The sequence below is a fragment of the Panulirus ornatus genome, chromosome 10 (genome assembly GCF_036320965.1).
Source record: "Panulirus ornatus isolate Po-2019 chromosome 10, ASM3632096v1, whole genome shotgun sequence".
Lineage (NCBI taxonomy): Eukaryota > Metazoa > Arthropoda > Malacostraca > Decapoda > Palinuridae > Panulirus > Panulirus ornatus.
The window spans coordinates 1,567,371-1,588,168 of NC_092233.1; the positions used below are offsets into that span (position 1 = coordinate 1,567,371).

The 20,798-nt window shown below is 41.6% G+C and overlaps 1 protein-coding gene across 1 annotated transcript in view; it reads left to right on the forward strand.

Annotated features, from left to right (window-relative positions):
• The window catches only part of LOC139750723 (single insulin-like growth factor-binding domain protein-2), a 47,241-nt gene that overhangs the window by 20,968 nt on the left and 5,475 nt on the right, over positions 1-20,798 (forward strand). The window contains exons 2-4 of the mRNA XM_071665404.1: positions 11,570-11,638; positions 13,327-13,435; positions 13,828-13,949. Of these exons, the coding sequence (XP_071521505.1) occupies positions 11,595-11,638; positions 13,327-13,435; positions 13,828-13,949 (275 nt within the window). The 5' untranslated portion in view covers positions 11,570-11,594. The remainder of the gene's footprint in view (positions 1-11,569; positions 11,639-13,326; positions 13,436-13,827; positions 13,950-20,798) is intronic.

The following is a 20,798-nucleotide window of genomic DNA, read 5'->3' on the forward strand; positions in this document are numbered from 1 at the left end:
CATTGCTCCCAGAACCTTCGCCTCCTCATCCACTCTATGACTCACTTCCGCTTCCATGGTTCCATTCGCTGCCAAGTCCACTCTCAGTTATCTAAAAGTCTTCTCTTCTTCCGAGTTTTCTCTATTCAAACTCTCACCCAAACTATGCTAAACCTAAAAACGTTGCTTTTATGCGCATTTACTCCCAACATCCTCCTGTCACACACCCTTCCATTGTTGAAATTTACGTAGTTGAAAAGATGCTTCATGTTGGGGTATGAATCCTTCATAAAAACTGTATGATCAACTTTGATGAGTTTATGAACAGTCAAATATGGTTAACATTGAGTGCTGCCATCATACCATCCACAACGTTGCAATCGACGAGGATTCCTTCTTTCTCAAAGAATGGAACGAATTCTTTCTGGAGGACGTGAAACACAGACACATTTTCATCAGCTTCCACTGTTGCAGTATTGAGACCAAGAGTTTGCCTAACCCTTCGACAGGTTCAGATCTGTGACGAGGTCACTTAATTCATTGTGCATGATCCTGTATGTTTCGCCAGACGTCATGTTAGGTGCGAAATCAGGATCTCTTGATGATGATGGCTCACATGTTTCACCAATTTCGTCATCTTGGTCGTCCTCCGATTCCAGGGAAAATGAGAGTAAGGGTTTCAGAAGAAGAAGACCTTCACCGCTGAGTACCGAGCGCGTAGCAGATGATAAATTCGGTTTGCTTAATGTTAAATTTTTCTTGAAAATATTTTGCTGGACTGGAGGCACCATGCAGACGTAAGTCACCGACGGGATCTGTCGGCTCCCTCCACACCATGGGCAAGTCAAAAGGCAACGATCGCCTTCTGTGATTCAACCAGCTGCGAAAGTTTGTTGCACAAGCATTGCAGGATGTGTGTGGGGCCCAACTCTTGCCCTGGTCCCTTACCTTACAGCCAGAGTAAAGATTATATATACGCTTTTCTAATGATTGCGGTTGTGGCACGCTTCTGTGGCGCAAAAGTCACCTCACCACAAACATAACACAAGTTATGAAAGAATCTTATGGTAACAACATGAAGAAACATCCTCTCAACTGCATAAGGTACTAGAAATACCAATGGAAGCTTTGAGATAACTTGAAGGTTGATCCTATCTTGCTTGGAGTGCAGCAGGGCTACACCAAGTTTGCTGATTGCTTTGTGAATAGGACAGTCGAGCAATGACCTCCTATTACAGGGAGAGGGACTGCGCTTCCCGACAGTCGCTGGAGCCAGGAACAAAGAACACAGAACCTAGGGATGGGAGAATCCACTAAGATCTTGCTACTGCCTCAGAACATCACACTGCGTCTCATGAAGACCTTCGTTTAGGCTTTGGATAAAGATGGGCCAGCACTTAGCTACCTGGGTGGGAAAATCAAGGAGGGTGTTTCCATCGGTCCACAGGTCCACAAACTCATCAGAGACGAGCAGTACGACCGTAAGCGAATGGTTACGAGACAGCGGCTCCCCGGCTGTTAGCAACCAACTGCCTTGAAAATATCAAAGCTGACAATTCCAAGGAGCTTGTAGGAACCAGTTGTCATCCTATCTAAAAATGTTATGCAGAATGTCTGGAAAGATAAATTTTCTCCACTCGGGTTTTCTTCGGCCTAACTGCGGCGCAGTGAGCGGTTAGCAAGACGAACGTGTCCATCAAGACATCTCCGCGATAGAGAAACGGCGTTAGGGCAAATGGAGTTTATTGATGTTACCAGAGTTTTGCTGGACGGTAACAAGTGATGCTCCAGGACATTTATACGTGCGACAGGCGAAGAGGCGTCGCGTGTAATCGAGGTAATGCAATGGTTGTAACTTGTGTCATTAGTATAGCGCGTAAAACGTAGGATAAGTAATATTCTTGGAAACCGTAGCAAAGCAAGCTTTTTCATGGTAATCTTCGTGTTCTGCGTCCCACAATCCATTTAAAGGAAACACATTTCATCTCCGAATCATAGAAATGTCAAACATTATTGACCAATGACTTACTGAAGATGTTCGGGTGTAGGTACGTTGACCTTGATGAGGTGTAGGTACGTTGACCATGATGAGGTGTAGATAGGTTGACCATGACGAGGTGTAGTAGGTAGGTTGACCATGGTGAGGAGTAGGTAGGTTAACCATGGTGCAGTGTAGGTAGGTCGACCATGGTGAGGTGTATGTAGGTTGACCATGATAAGGTGTAGGTAGGTTGACCATGATGAGGTGTAGGTCGGTTGACCATGATGAGGTGTGGGTAGGTCAACCATGATGAAGTGTAGGTAGGTTAACCATGGTGTAGTGTAGGTAGGTTGACCATGGTGAGGTGTAGGTAGGTTAACCATGGTGTAGTGTGGGTAGGTTGACCATGGTGAGGTGTAGGTAGGTCGCCCATGATCAGTTGTAGGTAGGTTAACCATGGTGTAGTGTAGGTAGGTTGACCATGGTGAAGTGTAGGTAGGTCGACCATGATGAGGTGTAGGTAGGTCGACCATGATGAGGTGTAGGTAGGTTAACCATGGTGTAGTGTAGGTAGGTTGACCATAGTGAGGTGTAGGTAGGTTGACCATGGTGAGGTGTAGGTAGGTCGACCATGGTGAGGTGTAGGTAGATTGACCATGGTGAGGTGTAGGTAGGTCGACCATGGTGTAGTGTAGGTAGGTTGACCATGGTGAAGTGTAGGTATTTCGACCATGATGAGGTGTAGGTAGGTTAACCATGGTGTAGTGTAGGTAGGTTGACCATAGTGAGGTGTAGGTAGGTTGACCATGGCGAGGTGTAGGTAGGTCGACCATGGTGAGGTGTAGGGAGGTCGACCATGGTGAGGTGTAGGGAGGTTGACCATGGTGAGGTGTTGGTAGGTCGACCATGGTGAGGTTTAGGGAGGTCGGCCATGGTGAGGTGTAGGGAGGTTGACCATGGTGAGGTGTAGGTAGGTCGACCATGGTGAGGTGTAGGGAGGTTGACCATGGTGAGGTGTAGGGAGGTCGACCATGGTGAAATGTAGGTAGGTCAACCATGGTGAGGTGTAGGGAGGTCGACCATGGTAAGGTGTAGGTAGGTCGACCATGGTGAGGTGTAGGGGGGTTGACCATGGTGAGGTGTAGGGAGGTTGACCATGGTGAGGTGTTCACACAGCGATGCAGAAGCTTAGCTCAGTCATTACCTGCTTTGAGCACATGCAGTGGAGTCGCGTGTCTCGCCACACACGACTCCAGCCAGCCTCAGTCGGCTGTGCACGAGGCGTGACTCAATACACATGGATACCGACAGTAAGGCGCTCAACTTGACAATACCTGAATGCGTGTAGTGGTGATGTGTGGTCACTGGCCTGGACAGGTGAAGAGTCTAACCGAGAGGCAGCAGTTGACAGAAGCGTTGGGAACACTGATTGATGACAATAAGTCCACTCAACCATCAAATACTACTTCTTAGGATGAAGTACGTGGTCATGGTAATGAAGTAGCGCAAAACAATAGCAGGACACTGATCATCTGTCAATAAGATGGTTGACGAATATAAGATCATACAACAACAACGAACATTGTTGGAAATGACTGACACTACAGAAGGTCGGAGGAGTGAGGGAGGAGGCTGGCCTCCTACACCAGTGTGACATCACTCAGGTACGGTCGTTCCTGGAAGCAGCGGACCCGGGCACCTGGCTCAAGTAGCGACTTGCATAACCAGGATAAAGTGACCCTCGTGCATCACAGCTGAGAGTCAACAGAAGAGGAAAAACATTTGGAAAAGTCAAGAATCTAAATACAGTTGATGATCCTCTGTCGTTTTGTACATGAGGAAGGATGTCCATCCTGCTGTGAGGAAGGATATAGCAAGACTTGGTCAGTGGGAGAGAATCAGACCAGAAAATCGAGCCAATATCAGGTATGACGTAAGTGTCGTCTGCAGATGGTCGCGAGATCGATAAATAATCCCAGTTTTTATGATATAATGATAATGTACCCCAGTTAATATTAATGTGACCACTGCGAATAGTGTACTGCTGGAGTTAGGACAAACCACATTTCTGATATTCTTATATTTTGGTCGGAGTTTCACATTGTCTGGTTACTGTAAACAAAAACTAGTGCCACATACGACGTGTTCCAGGATTTGATTCATACTTTAACCACGCAAGACATGGACAACATCGGGCTGGTGTAACGCTGTTCGTTACATGTAATTTGTCAAATTATATTCCTCGTGTTGATATGAATATTGAAGACCAGATCAGATTAAAATTATCATGTTATCCAGGTATAATGTTCGCTGGTATTAGCATGTTATCTGGTTATAATGATCGGTGGTATTATCATGTTATCCAGGTGTAATGTTCACGGGTATTATCATGTTATCCAGGTGTAATGTTCACTGGTATTATCATGTTATCCAGGTGTAATGTTCACTGGTATTATCATGTTATCCAGGTGTAATGTTCACTGGTATTATCATGTTATCCAGGTGTAATGTTCACTGGTATTATCATGTTATCCAGGTGTAATGTTCACTGGTATTATCATGTTATCCAGGTGTAATGTTCACTGGTATTATCATGTTATCCAGGTGTAATGTTCACTGGTATTATCATGTTATCCAGGTGTAATGTTCACTGGTATTATCATGTTATCCAGGTGTAATGTTCACTGGTATTATAATGTTATCCAGGTGTAATGTTCACTGGTATTATCATGTTATCCAGGTGTAATGTTCACTGGTATTATCATGTTATCCAGGTGTAATGTTCACTGGTATTATCATGTTATCCAGGTGTAATGTTCACTGGTATTATCATGTTATCCAGGTGTAATGTTCACTGGTATTATCATGTTATCCAGGTGTAATGTTCACTGGTATTATCATGTTATCCAGGTGTAATGTTCACTGGTATTATCATGTTATCCAGGTGTAATGTTCACTGGTATTATCATGTTATCCAGGTGTAATGTTCACTGGTATTATCATGTTATCCAGGTGTAATGTTCACTGGTATTATCATGTTATCCAGGTGTAATGTTCGCTGATTTATACCTGAAGAAACCCCCACTGTTTTGACCGCTCGGCTCTGGTGTGCCTGTGTCACCAATAGTGTTAAGGGACTGCTGTATTACACCGCTTATTATGGATGAAAATAACAATCTATGTATTTACTGTGGTGTAAAGGATTAATGATTATTGTAGTCCACTTGTAAGAATAATGCGATGGTGGTAGCCAATCATTCATTTTCTGGTGAGAGACAGTTCAGCGGCGATTTGTAATTTACGAAGAGAACAGCTTGGATATCAGAGACAGACAGAAATGTGTCTTGTTAAGGTAACACTTGTAAAACATTGGTAATGTTGGAAGTGTATAAGAGAGTAGTGGGGTCCCACCGCCACGACCCACCTGATGTAATGATGGATTTTTCTGGACGGAGTCTGATGTCTTTTGCTTCCTTACTAGAGAGAACAATGAATGTAGGTTGAGTGGTGCTATAGGCCAGCATCCTGTCACCTGATGGGGGAGAGTGTATTTCACACAGTAGTAGATATTACTAGATTTACGGCTATCACGGAGGAATCCTCCAAGCTCCTGATCTCTGGCAAATGATTGAGGTGTTCCTGTGTGATGTTATTTCAGCAGGTTGTAATACAGCATGATTGCCGGTAAGTAGATTATGTCTGGGACATTCGCCAACCTAGGTGGAAGCGGCTGCTAAAGGCGAATGACCCAAAATACATCTGGAGGTAAATCAATTGGAAAGGTTGAATTAGAGACACGAGCACTCCTCATCCTGATGATGATCAATTTATGACTCAATTTGAAAAATTACTGGATGTTGGAGATGGCCAGAAAATGGTTGGTATGGAGGGTCATATACTATGAATGTGGGCCGGATATACCAGTGCTGAGGGATCCTTTCACTTCAGTCCAACTGGACGAGGTAATGCAGAATATGAACGAGAATAAGAGCACTAGTGGAATCTGTCCAGGTTTGGTGGTCAGGTTACCTGTATTGTATATCTCCTGGAGGTGTTTAAGATGCTGTTTATAGATCCTACGTGTTACCGGGTGTCATGGTGTTAATAAACTGGCAACGATGCTCAAGTTAGGTGGTAACACGGGTATTATACAGGAATAAACATCAGGCATACATTAGCCAAAACTAGTTTTTTTTTTCTTTTTACTGATACAACAGAGAGGTTGTAGCGGACAAACATGTGGCTGAGGATGTTGATTGGTTATGTCGTCAGGTTTAAGAAGAAAAAGTTGCATGGGTTATTTGTTCATCTTTGTGAAGCTTACGACAGGATCTTAAGAGAAAATATTATAAGGTCCTTAATATCAGACTACGGCAGAAGAATGCTTTTAGCAATGAAGATTATGTATAAATGAGTATAGAATATCTTTAAATAGCAGTTATTTCAGCATCCATTTGTGTAAGCCGGGGAGCACCCAGCAGGTGCTATATGTACGGATCTTCAGCTTTTGAACACAGGAGCCACAGTGTACCGAGATAGATAACGCTAAGTCCAACATCATTTTGACCAATACAGGTGCACCCCAGGGATGTGTTATGTCCCCCACTTTGTTTAGTTTGCATACTGATGACTGTAGAAGTGTTTTTAGCAACGGCACTATTTTGAAATATGTTGATGACACAATAATCATAGGAATAATTGTAAATGACAATGCTGATAATATTATTGCACAAGTTACTTGCTTTGTTGAGTGGTGTTAAACACATCATCTGCACTTGAATGTAAAGAAAACTAAAGATGATATTAGTTTTTAGACCAAAAAACTACATGTACCAGACTGAATTACAATCGAAGATGAAACTGTAGAAAGAGTGAGTCAGTACATGTATCTAGGCTTCATCATAGATGACCAGTTAAAAGGTTGTGCAAATACTGATATGGTGTATAAGAAATGTAATCCAAGATTGCACTTTGTACTTATCTTAAATAGTCTACATATGGACAACACAATAATCAATCCTTTCTGTATATCAGCTATAGAATCAATTTCATGTTTTTCAATTACCGCCTGGCATGGGAAGTTAAACAGTAAAGCTAAAGATTAAAAAAATGCTTATGAAAGCTGGGAAATTGTGTGCAAACACTCCAACATCAGATACGTTGTATCAGTAAGGTGCAATGAAGCAGGTGATCATGCAGGACGCAACCCATCCTCCTCCACACCAATACTATGTATGTCTAAGGTCAGGAAGAAGACTGTGTCTGCCTATACAGCGCATAACAACGATACATTCTGGAAATCATTTGTACCATAAACCATTCTACTGTTTAACTATCTGGAGACGCTGGAACTCTTACTATGTGATATACGTACCTTCTCAGTGCAATACATGATTCTTATGTGATATTTCATGTGGTACTTTTATGTGATATTTTATGTGGTACTTTTATGTGATATATCATGTGGTACTTTTATGTGATATTTTAAGTGGTATTTTTAGCAGAGCAGAAGAGGGTGTTTTGAAATGGTTCGGGCACATGGAGAGAATGAGTGAGGAAAGATTGACCAAGAGAATATATGTGTCGGAGGTGGAGGGAACGAGGAGAAGAGGGAGACCAAATTGGAGGTGGAAAGTGGAGTGAAAAAGATTTTGTGTGATCGGGGCCTGAACATGCAAGAGGGTGAAAGGAGGGCAAGGAATAGAGTGAATTGGAGCGATGTGGTATACCGGGGTTGACGTGCTGTCAGTGGATTGAATCAAGGCATGTGAAGCGTCTGGGGTAAACCATGGAAAGCTGTGTAGGTATGTATATTTGCGTGTGTGGACGTATGTATATACATGTGTATGGGGGTGGGTTGGGCCATTTCTTTCGTCTGTTTCCTTGCGCTACCTCGCAAACGCGGGAGACAGCGGCAAAAAAAAAAAAAAAAAAAAATTGTGATATATTATGTGGTACTTTTATATGATATTTCATGTGATACTTTTATGCGATATTTTATGTAGTACTTTTATGTGATATTTCATGTGGTACTTTTATGTGATATTTCATGTGATACTTTTGTGATATTTTATGTAGTACTTTCATGTGATATTTTATGTAGTACTTTTATGTGATATTTTATGTGGTACTTTTATGTGATATTTTATGTGATACTTTTATGTAATATTTTATGTGGTACTTTTATGTGATATTTCATGTGGTACTTTAATGTGATATATTATGTGGTACTTTTATGTGATATTTCATGTGATACTTTTATGTGATATTTTATGTAGTACTTTTATGTGATATTTTAAGTGGTGCTTTTATGTGATATATTATGTGGTACTTTTATGTGATATTTCACGTGATACTTTTATGTGATATTTTATGTAGTACTTTGATATTTTATGTAGTACTTTTATGTGATATTTTATGTGGTACTTTTATGAGATATTTCATGTGATACTTTTGTGATATTTTATGTGGTACTTTCATGTGATATTTTATGTAGTACTTTTATGTGATATTTTATGTGGTAGTTTTATGTGATATTTTATGCAGTACTTTTAAGTATTTCATGTGGTACTTTTATGTGACATTTTATGTAGTACTTTTATGTGATATTTCATGTGATACTTTTATGTGATATTTTATGTAGTACTTTTATGTGATATTTTATGTAGTGCTTTTATGTGATATTTTATGTGGTACTTTTATGTGATATTTTATGCAGTACTTTTATGTATTATATGTGGTACTTTTATGTGACATTTTGTGTAGTACTTTTATGTGATATTTCATGTGATACTTTTATGTGATATTTTATGTAGTACTTGTATGTGATATTTTATGTAGTACTTTTATGTGATATTTTATGTGGTACATTTATGTGATATATTATGTAGTACTTTTATGTATTTTATGTGGTACTTTTATGTGACATTTTATGTAGAACTTTTATGTGATATTTCATGTAGTACTTTTATGTGATATTTTTCTGGTACTTTTATGTGATATTTTATTTAGTACTTTTATATGATACTTTATGTATTGCTTTTAGGTGATATTTCATCTGGTACTTTTATGTGATATCTTATGTAGTACTTTTATGTGATATTCTAGGTGGTACTTTTATGTGATATTTTATGTGGTACTTTTTGTTATATTTTGTGACACTTTTATGTGATATTTCATGTAGTACTTATGTGTGATATTCTAAGTGGTACTTTTATGTGATACTTTTTGTGGTACTTTTATGTGATATTTTATGTGATACTTTTATGTGATATTTTAATTAGTACTTTTATGTGATATTCTATGTAGTACTTTTATGTGATATTTTATGTGGTACTTTTATGTGATATTTTATGTAGTACTCTATGTGATATTTTACGTGATACTTTTATGTGATATTTTTTGTAGTACTTTTATGTGGTATTTTATGCTGTACTTTTAAGTGATATTTCATGGAGTACTTTTATGTGATATTTTATGTGGTACTTTTTTGTGATATTTTATGTGATACTTTTGTGATATTTTATGTAGTACTTTTATGTGATATTTTATGTGATACTTTTGTGATATTTTATGTACTTTTATGTGATATTTTATGAGGTACTTTTATGTGATATTTTATGTGGTACTTTTATGTGATATTCTATAATTAGATTTAATAATTCTTATACTTTTTAAAATTGTATTGAGCTTCCAGCCATAAAGAATTTCATTTTGTATCATGTATGCAATTTAACAATAAAACATCTTATCTTATCTTATCTTTCTTGGTAGTTTGCTGGTGTGTAGGTGATGACCATAGTGTTTGTTATTGTGGCAACTTTTCGTGAAATGCGTAAGAGGAAAAACATTGTACTGCAAACCGTTGTCGTAAATTCGGCTTAATTTGGAATGGAAATATATATAAAACTTCTCGTTATGAATGATGATGAGAAAGATACAGCGTTTAACGTCTGCACGAGAGGTGTAGTAATACGTTATAGCCAGGAATATTTGTACGCACCTTGACCATTGGTTCACGGATGACGGGAGGATGAATCGGGCAGCAGTGTCAGTCATATCTGAGTGAGAGATATTTCTTGCTACGGTGCTTCATTATTATCATACATCTCAGTAGCATAGTTAACCACGCATCCAGTTTGGGTAATTAGACACTATAATGAGTCGATGAAATGTTACCTGGAGTTTCGGGTAATGCATGTATGAATGTATGTGTTTTTAGATGAGGGAAGGGAGGCCACCAGCGACTCAGAGATACCACCAGTGACTCAGATCCCACCAGTGACTCAGAGATACCACCAGTGACTCAGAGATACCACCAGTGACTCAGAGATGTCAACAGTACAATAATGAGTCTCTAACAGAAGGAAATGATTTTTGGAGTCGAGGGCTCATAACAGTTATGTAGTAGGGCCTCTCCATGTTGTGTGTGATGAATGTCATCGAGGCAATACTGCAGCAGTCAGTTTGAAGAGAAGAGCTGTGGATGTTGACGGTACAAGTGATCACAGTAATATGAGAAATACAAGAGTCAACAAACCAGACTCTGCTAGAATCTATGCAACATAGATCTATATCAAAGCCAGACTTAACAGTTCATTTCAAATATTGTAGATGTACCAGACTTAACAGTTGATTTCAAATATTGTAGATGTACCAGATGATAGCCACGTGTATGGGATAATCATACACGTTATGATAATTCATAGTCTCACTTGACCGAAGAATTCAGAGAAGGAGTTAAAGTCGGACACCCGTACGTAGACTTGTGTGACGAGGACGGGCTGGGGGAGGAACTCACGTGTTCTTAGTCTGAGTTGCTGTCCTCGTCCTTCTGGCGGGCTGAAGGTTCCTATCTAATAACCTTCTGCCTGGCAGACGCCATTGTGGTAGTGGGTGTAATTGTATCAATGAAGTGTTATGTGAACATTAATAAAGTTATCATTTAAGAAGTAACATAGCTCTCAACCTGCTTTTATGTATTTTCTGGAGACAGATATGCATGATAATCTATCAGGAGGTAATAGATGTGTACTCGTCAGAACACTATCATATCGACATTGTAGCCAGTCTCATATATTTTCCAATTTAGTATCTTTTCTGGACAAAAAGAGAATGTATAGATTTACTCATACGTCTTGTGCTGTTTTGTGATGTTGACCATTGTGAGATATAGGTAGAATGACCATGGTCAGGTTTGAATAGGCTGACTATGGTGAGGTGTAGGTAGGTCGACCATGGTGAGGTGTTGGTAGGTCGACCATGGTGAGGTGTTGGTAGGTCGACCATAGGGAGGTGTAGGTAGGTCGAAGATGTTGTGTTGTAGGAGGTGGGAGTGGACTTAGGAACTGACCTTGGCAGTAGGTTCTCCAGTGTAAAGGTCAGTGTTCCATGTGACCTCTTACTAGATACTAACTCTTGTCTTAGCAAAGGACATGAATCTTGAACCTAATTCTTCCTTGAATACAAATTCACTTTTTAGAGACGTCAATCACTTATGTTTACAAAATTCATATTTAAAAAAAAAAGGCTTTACATTCCGGGCTAACAATTATGTATTTTTCTTTCATATATATATGACTAATAACAGGAAGCATTCCTTGTTGACAGTTGTGTAGCAGTGTTGGAGGCCATTATGAGCAGGATGTGTGTGCTGTTCCTGCTCCTGCTGACACACAGGTGGGTCATGTGCCAGGTGTGTGGGGGCTTCTACAGCCCCCCCCAGGTCAGTCATGTGCCATTTCCTGCGTTAGCGTGGTAGCGCCAAGAGCAAATGACTGAGCCTTAGAGGAAAAAGTTCTCACTTGGCCCCCTTTGTTATTTCCTGTGGAAAAGTAAAAGAGAAGGGGAGGAATAGTAGTTCCAACAATATTATATGGTTGTGAGGCGTGGGCTATAGATAGGGTTGTGCGGAGGAGGGTGGATGTGTTGGAAATGAGATGTTTGACGACAATATGTGGTGTGAGGTGGTTTGATGACCGAGTGATTAATGAAAAGGTAAGAGAGATGTGTGGTAATAAAAAGAGTGTGTTTGAGAGAGCAGAAGTGAAGGGGTGGGGGTGGGGGTGGGGGGTCTGTTGAAATGGTTCGGACACATGGAGAGAATTTGTAAGGAAAGGTTGATAAAGAGGCTATATGTGTCAGAGGTGGAGGGAACAAGAAGTGGGAGACCAAATTGGAGGTGGAAGGATGGAGTGAAAAGATTTTGAGCGATCGGGATCTGAACATGCAGTAGGGTGAGAGGCGTGCAAGGAATAGAGTGAATTGGAACGATGTGGTATACCGTGGTTGACGTGCTGTCAGTGGACTGAACCAGAGCATGTGAAACGCCGGGGTAAACCATCGAAAGGTCTGTGAGGTCTGGATGTGGATAGGGAGCTGTGGTTTCGGTGCATTACACATGACAGCTAGAGACTGAGTGTGAACGAATGTGGCCTTTGTTGTCTTTTTTTGCTGGCGCTACCTGGTTGGCGCAGGGGGTCGGTGATCGAGTGTGGGGGAAGAGAAGATCATGATCATGTTATATCTTTTCTTTTCCTTCATGTATTTGTGCTGTGTCCTCTGGGGCGGGGTCCATTACAATCTTCTTGACATCCATCCCATTGTCCCACAACTACCATATCATCATCTAATGCGTCACGATAACCTTCTCAACATCCCAGTATCCCACCACGACCTTCTCAATATCCCAGTGTCCCACCACGACCTTCTCAATATCCCAGTGTCCCACTACGACCTTCTTAATATCCCAGTGTCCCAACACGACCTTCTCAATATCCCAGTGTCCCACCACGACCTTCTCAACGTTTTAGTGTCCCACCACAACCTTCTAAACATCTCACTGGTCCACCAAGAATTTCTGTGTATCTCAGTGTCCCACCATGACCTAAAGATCTCATTGTCTCACTACAACCTTCTGAACATCCTAGTGTCCCAAGACGACCTTCTTAAGATCCCAGTGTCTTTGCAAGGCCTTCTCAACACCCCAGTGTCCCACCGCAACCCTTTCGACATCCCAGTGTCCCACCACGACCCCCGCAGCACCCCAGTGTCCCACCACAACCCTTTCAACATCCAAGTGTCCCACCACGACCCTTGCAACATCCCAGTGTCCCACCACAACCCTCTCAACATCTCAGTGCCCCACCACGACTTTTTCAACATCCCAGTGTCCCACCACGACCCTTTCAACAACCAAGTGTCCCAGCACGACCCTCTCAACATCCCAGTGTCCCAACAAGACCCTCTCACCATCCCAGTGTCCCACCACGACCCTCGCAACATCCCAATGTCTACCATGACCGTCAGTAAATCTTGAAACTCTACCATCATGACTCTGATCATCATTTTGGACGCTGTGTCAACAGAAGTTTGGGTTTGTCCTGCGCCTGCGTAGCCGAGGAGTGCCAGCTGCCCAGCCAGTGTCTGTACGGTGTGGAGATGGACGCCTGCCGCTGCTGTACCGTCTGTATGAAGGTGAGTCTTACCAGGTGCCCAGGTCATGTTCCTCACTGTTGGTGTGGTGATAATGTTCCTCACTGCATGAAGTGGTCATGTTCCTCACTGTAGGTAGTAGTCATGTTCCTTACTGCAGGTAGTGGTCATGTTCCTCGCTGTAGGTTGTGGTCATGTTCCTCACTGTAGGTAGTAGTCATGTTCCTCACTGCAGGTAGTGGTCATGTTCCTAACTGTAGGTAGTGGTCATGTTCCTCACTGCAGTTGATACAGTATGGTAAGTCCTCCCGAGGTAAGTTTCTTGTCTGGTGTGAGTCAGTATCAGAATTTGATCATTGTACTGTATAGTATAACCCCAGAAGACATCCTGTATATACGATCATGATCAGTAATGTTTGACCTGACCCGCTTAGGGGCCCGGGGATGTGTGTGGTGGACTCTTCACTATCGACGGCAACTGTGGGCGTGGTCTGTACTGCTACAAGGAAGCCAGTGTGAGCCATCCTATCTACGACCACCTGAGTGGCGTTTGCAGGTGGTAGTTCCGGCTGCATTTCTGTTGGCACACAGGTGGTGGACTGGCAACACTTAACTTGTCACACATATGGTACGGTACTGACAACATTTGTGTTGGCTCATAAGCAGTAGTTGTCTCAACGCTTGCGTTAACAGGCAGGTGTTGGGAGTAAGACTGTGTTGCTACACAAGTGGCGCTGATGACACTCGTAGCGGCATACAAGTTGTCACTCCACCATTACTTGTCATTACACTTAAGCAACACCGATTGTCCTCCACAGTTACAGTATAGCGGCACCAGTAGGGTGGTGACAGGGTAACATGTTACCTTGCACGAGAAGGACGCCGAGTCTGCCCCTTCATATATATATATATATATATATATATATATATATATATATATATATATATATATATATATATATATATATATATATGTGGTTTCAGAAGTGGTAGAGGATGTGTGGATCAGGTGTTTGCTTTGAAGAATGTATGTGAGAAATACTTAGAAAAGCAAATGGATTTGTATGTAGCATTTATGGATCTGGAGAAGGCATATGATAGAGTTGATAGAGATGCTCTGTGGAAGGTATTAAGAATATATGGTGTGGGAGGCAAGTTGTTAGAAGCAGTGAAAAGTTTTTATCGAGGATGTAAGGCATGTGTACGTGTAGGAAGAGAGGAAAGTGATTGGTTCTCAGTGAATGTAGGTTTGCGGCAGGGGTGTGTGATGTCTCCATGGTTGTTTAATTTGTTTATGGATGGGGTTGTTAGGGAGGTAAATGCAAGAGTTTTGGAAAAAGGGGCAAGTATGAAGTCTGTTGGGGATGAGAGAGCTTGGGAAGTGAGTCAGTTGTTTTTCGCTGATGATACAGCGCTGGTGGCTGATTCATGTGAGAAACTGCAGAAGCTGGTGACTGAGTTTGGTAAAGTGTGTGGAAGAAGAAAGTTAAGAGTAAATGTGAATAAGAGCAAGGTTATTAGGTACAGTAGGGTTGAGGGTCAAGTCAATTGGGAGGTGAGTTTGAATGGAGAAAAACTGGAGGAAGTGAAGTGTTTTAGATATCTGGGAGTGGATCTGGCAGCGGATGGAACCATGGAAGCGGAAGTGGATCATAGGGTGGGGGAGGGGGCGAAAATTCTGGGGGCCTTGAAGAATGTGTGGAAGTCGAGAACATTATCTCGGAAAGCAAAAATGGGTATGTTTGAAGGAATAGTGGTTCCAACAATGTTGTATGGTTGCGAGGCGTGGGCTATGGATAGAGTGGTGCGCAGGAGGATGGATGTGCTGGAAATGAGATGTTTGAGGACAATGTGTGGTGTGAGGTGGTTTGATCGAGTGAGTAACGTAAGGGTAAGAGAGATGTGTGGAAATAAAAAGAGCGTGGTTGAGAGAGCAGAAGAGGGTGTTTTGAAATGGTTTGGGCACATGGAGAGAATGAGTGAGGAGAGATTGACCAAGAGGATATATGTGTCGGAGGTGGAGGGAACGAGGAGAAGAGGGAGACCAAATTGGAGGTGGAAAGATGGAGTGAAAAAGATTTTGTGTGATCGGGGCCTGAACATGCAGGAGGGTGAAAGGAGGGCAAGAAATAGAGTGAATTGGAGTCATGTGGTATACAGGGGTTGACGTGCTGTCAGTGGATTGAAGCAAGGCATGTGAAGCGTCTGGGATAAACCATGGAAAGCTGTGTAGGTATGTATATTTGCGTGTGTGGACGTGTGTATGTACATGTGTATGGGGGGGGGGGGGTTGGGCCATTTCTTTCGTCTGTTTCCTTGCGCTACCTCGCAAACGCGGGAGACAGCGACAAAGTATAAAAAAAAAAAAAAATACATATATATATATATATATATATATATATATATATATATATATATATATATATATATATTTTTTTTTTTTTTTTTTTTTTTTTTTATACTTTGTCGCTGTCTCCCGCGTTTGCGAGGTAGCGCAAGGAAACAGACGAAAGAAATGGCCCAACCCCCCCCATACACATGTACATACACACGTCCACACACGCAAATATACATACCTACACAGCTTTCCATGGTTTACCCCAGACGCTTCACATGCCTTGATTCAATCCACTGACAGCACGTCAACCCCTGTATACCACATCGCTCCAATTCACTCTATTCCTTGCCCTCCTTTCACCCTCCTGCATGTTCAGGCCCCGATCACACAAAATCCTTTTCACTCCATCTTTCCACCTCCAATTTGGTCTCCCTCTTCTCCTCGTTCCCTCCACCTCCGACACATATATCCTCTTGGTCAATCTTTCCTCACTCATTCTCTCCATGTGCCCAAACCATTTCAAAACACCCTCTTCTGCTCTCTCAACCACGCTCTTTTTATTTCCACACATCTCTCTTACCCTTACGTTACTTACTCGATCAAACCACCTCACACCACACATTGTCCTCAAACATCTCATTTCCAGCACATCCATCCTCCTACGCACAACTCTATCCATAGCCCACGCCTCGCAACCATACAACATTGTTGGAACTACTATTCCTTCAAACATACCCATTTTTGCTTTCCGGGATAATGTTCTCGACTTCCACACATTTTTCAAGGCTCCCAAAATTTTCGCCCCCTCCCCCACCCTATGATCCACTTCCGCTTCCATGGTTCCATCCGCTGACAGATCCACTCCCAGATATCTAAAACACTTCACTTCCTCCAGCCTCTCACCATTCAAACTCACCTCCCAATTGACTTGACCCTCAACCCTACTGTACCTAATAACCTTGCTCTTATTGACATTTACTCTTAACTTTCTTCTTCCACACACTTTACCAAACTCCGTCACCAGCTTCTGCAGTTTCTCACATGAATCCGCCACCAGCGCTGTATCATCAGCGAACAACAACTGACTCACTTCCCAAGCTCTCTCATCCCCAACAGACTTCATACTTGCCCCTCTTTCCAAAACTCTTGCATTTACCTCCCTAACAACCCCATCCATAAACAAATTAAACAACCATGGAGACATCACACACCCCTGCCGCAAACCTACATTCACTGAGAACCAATCAATTTCCTCTCTTCCTACACGTACACATGCCTTACATCCTCGATAAAAACTTTTCACTGCTTCTAACAACAATATATATATATATATATATATATATATATATATATATATATATATATATATATATATATATATATATATATATATATATATATATATATATATATTTGCTTTTCTAAGTATTTCTCACATACATTCTTCAAAGCAAACACCTGATCCACACATCCTCTACCACTTCTGAAACCACACTGCTCTTCCCCAATCTGATGCTCTGTACATGCCTTCACCCTCTTAATCAATACCCTCCCATATAATTTACCAGGAATACTCAACAAACTTATACCTCTGTAATTTGAGCACTCACTCTTATCCTCTTTGCCTTTGTACAATGGCACTATGCACGCATTCCGCCAATCCTCAGGCACCTCACCATGAGTCATACATACATTAAATAACCTTACCAACCTGTCAATAATACAGTCACCCCCTTTTTTAATAAATTTACTGCAGTACCATCCAAACCTGCTGCCTTGCCGGCTTTCATCTTCCGCAAAGCTTTTACTACCTCTTCTCTGTTTACCAAATCATTTTCCCTAATCCTCTCACTTTGCACACCACCTCGACCAAAACACCCTATGTCTGCCACTCTATCATCAAACATATTCAACAAAACTTCAAAATACTCACTCCATCTCCTTCTCACATCACCACTACTTGTTATCACCTCCCCATTTGCGCCCTTCACTGAAGTTCCCATTTGCTCCCTTGTCTTACGCACTTTATTTACCTCCTTCCAGAACATCTTTTTATTCTCCCTAAAATTTAATGATACTCTCTCACCCCAACTCTCATTTGCCCTCTTTTTCACCTCTTGCACCTTTCTCTTGACCTCCTGTCTCTTTCTTTTATACATCTCCCACTCAATTGCATTTTTTCCCTGCAAAAATCGTCCAAATGCCTCTCTCTTCTCTTTCACTAATAATCTTACTTCTTCATCCCACCACTCACTACCCTTTCTAATCAACCCACCTCCCACTTTTCTCATGCCACAAGCATCTTTTGCGCAATCCATCACTGATTCCCTAAATACATCCCATTCCTCCCCCACTCCCCTTACTTCCATTGTTCTCACAAAGTATAATAATAAAAAAAAAATATATATATATATATATATATATATATATATATATATATATATATATATATATATATATATATATATATATATATATATAAGTTTGTTGAGTATTCCTGGCAAATTGTATGGGAGGGTATTGATTGAGAGGGTGAAGGCATGTACAGAGCATCAGATTGGGGAAGAGCAGTGTGGTTTCAGAAGTGGTAGAGGATGTGTGGATCAGGTGTTTGCTTTGAAGAATGTATGTGAGAAATACTTAGAAAAGCAAATGGATTTGTATGTAGCATTTATGGATCTGGAGAAGGCATATGATAGAGTTGATAGAGATGCTCTGTGGAAGGTATTAAGAATATATTGTGTGGGAGGCAAGTTGTTAGAAGCAGTGAAAAGTTTTTATCGAGGATGTAAGGCATGTGTACGTGTAGGAAGAGAGGAAAGTGATTGGTTCTTAGTGAATGTAGGTTTGCGGCAGGTGTGTGTGATGTCTCCATGGTTGTTTAATTTGTTTATGGATGGCGTTGTTAGGGAGGTGAATGCAAGAGTTTTGGAAAGAGGGGCGAGGATGAAGTCTGTTGGGGATGAGAGAGCTTGGGAAGTGAGTCAGTTGTTGTTCGCTGATGATACAGCGCTGGTGGCTGATTCATGTGAGAAACTGCAGAAACTGGTGACTGAGTTTGGTAAAGTGTGTGAAAGAAGAAAGTTAAGAGTAAATGTGAATAAGAGCAAGGTTATTAGGTACAGTAGGGTTGAGGGTCAAGTCAATTGGGAGGTGAGTTTGAATGGAGAAAAACTGGAGGAAGTGAAGTGTTTTAGATATCTGGGAGTGGATCTGGCAGCGGATGGAAACATGGAAGCGGAAGTGGATCATAGGGTGGGGGAGGGGGCGAAAATTCTGGGAGCCTTGAAGAATGTGTGGAAGTCGAGAACATTATCTCGGAAAGCAAAAATGGGTATGTTTGAAGGAATAGTGGTTCCAACAATGTTGTATGGTTGCGAGGCGTGGACTATGGATAGAGTTGTGCGCAGGAGGATGGATGTGCTGGAAATGAGATGTTTGAGGACAATGTGTGGTGTGAGGTGGTTTGATCGAGTAAGTAACGTAAGGGTAAGAGAGATGTGTGGAAATAAAAAGAGCGTGGTTGAGAGAGCAGAAGAGGGTGTTTTGAAATGGTTTGGTCACATGGAGAGAATGAGTGAGGAAAGATTGACCAAGAGGATATATGTGTCGGAGGTGGAGGGAACGAGGAGAAGAGGCAGACCAAATTGGAGGTGGAAAGATGGAGTGAAAAAGATTTTGTGTGATCGGGGCCTGAACATGCAGGAGGGTGAAAGGAGGGCAAGGAATAGAGTGAATTGGAGCGATGTGGTATACCGGGGTTGACGTACTGTCAGTGGATTGAATCAAGGCATGTGAAGCGTCTGGGGTAAACCATGGAAAGCTGTGTAGGTATGTATATTTGCGTGTGTGGACGTATGTATATACATGTGTATGGGGGTGGGTTGGGCCATTTCTTTCGTCTGTTTCCTTGCGCTACCTCGCAAACGCGGGAGACAGCGACAAAGCAAAAAAAAAAACAAAAATATATATATATATATATATATATATATATATATATATATATATATATATATATATATATATATATATATTATTATTATTATTATACTTTGTATATATATATACTTACTTAACCCCCGCCTCCCGCGTTAGCAAGGTAGCGCAAGGAAACAGACGAAGAATTGCCCAACCCACCCACATGCACATGTATATACATAAACGCCCACACACGCACACATACATACATATACATTTCAACGTATACATACATACACATACACAGACATATACATATATACACATGTACATATCCATAATTGCTGCTTTCATCCATTCCCGTCACCACCCCGCCACTCACGAAATAGCATCCCCCTCCAGCAAGGCAGATCTAGGAACAGACAAAAAAGGCCACATTCGTTCACATTCAGTCTCTAGCTGTCTTGTGTAATGCACTGAAAACACGGCTCCCTATCCACATCCAGGCCCCACAGACTTTTCCATGGTTTACCCCAGACGCTTCACATGCCCTGGATCAGTCCATTGACGGCATGTCGACCCTGGTATACCACATTGTTCTAATTCGCTCCATACCATGCACGCGTTCCACCCTCCTGCATGTTCAGGTCGCGATCGCTCAAAATCTTTTTCACTCCATCCTTCCACCTCCAATTTGGTTTCCCGCTTCACTTTGTTCCCTCCATCTCTGACACATATATCCTCTCTGTCAGCCTTTCCTCACTCATTCTCTCCATATGTTCAAACCATTTCAACAAACCCTCTTCTGCTTTCTCAACCACACTCTTTTTATTATCGCACATCTCTCTTACCCTTTCATTACTTATTCAATCAAATCACCTTGCACCACATATTGCCCTCAAACTTTTCATTTTCAACACATCCATCCTCCTCCGTACAATCCTATGTATAGCCTTTAAAACATGCCTATTTTTGCTTTCAGAGATAACTTTCTCTCTTTCCACACATTCTTCATCGCTCCCAGAACCTTCCCCACCCTACGACTCACTTCCACTTCCATGGATCCATTCGCTGTCAAGTCCACTCCCAGATATCTAAAACATTTCACTTCCTTTAGAATTTATCCATTCAACCTGACATCCCAACTAA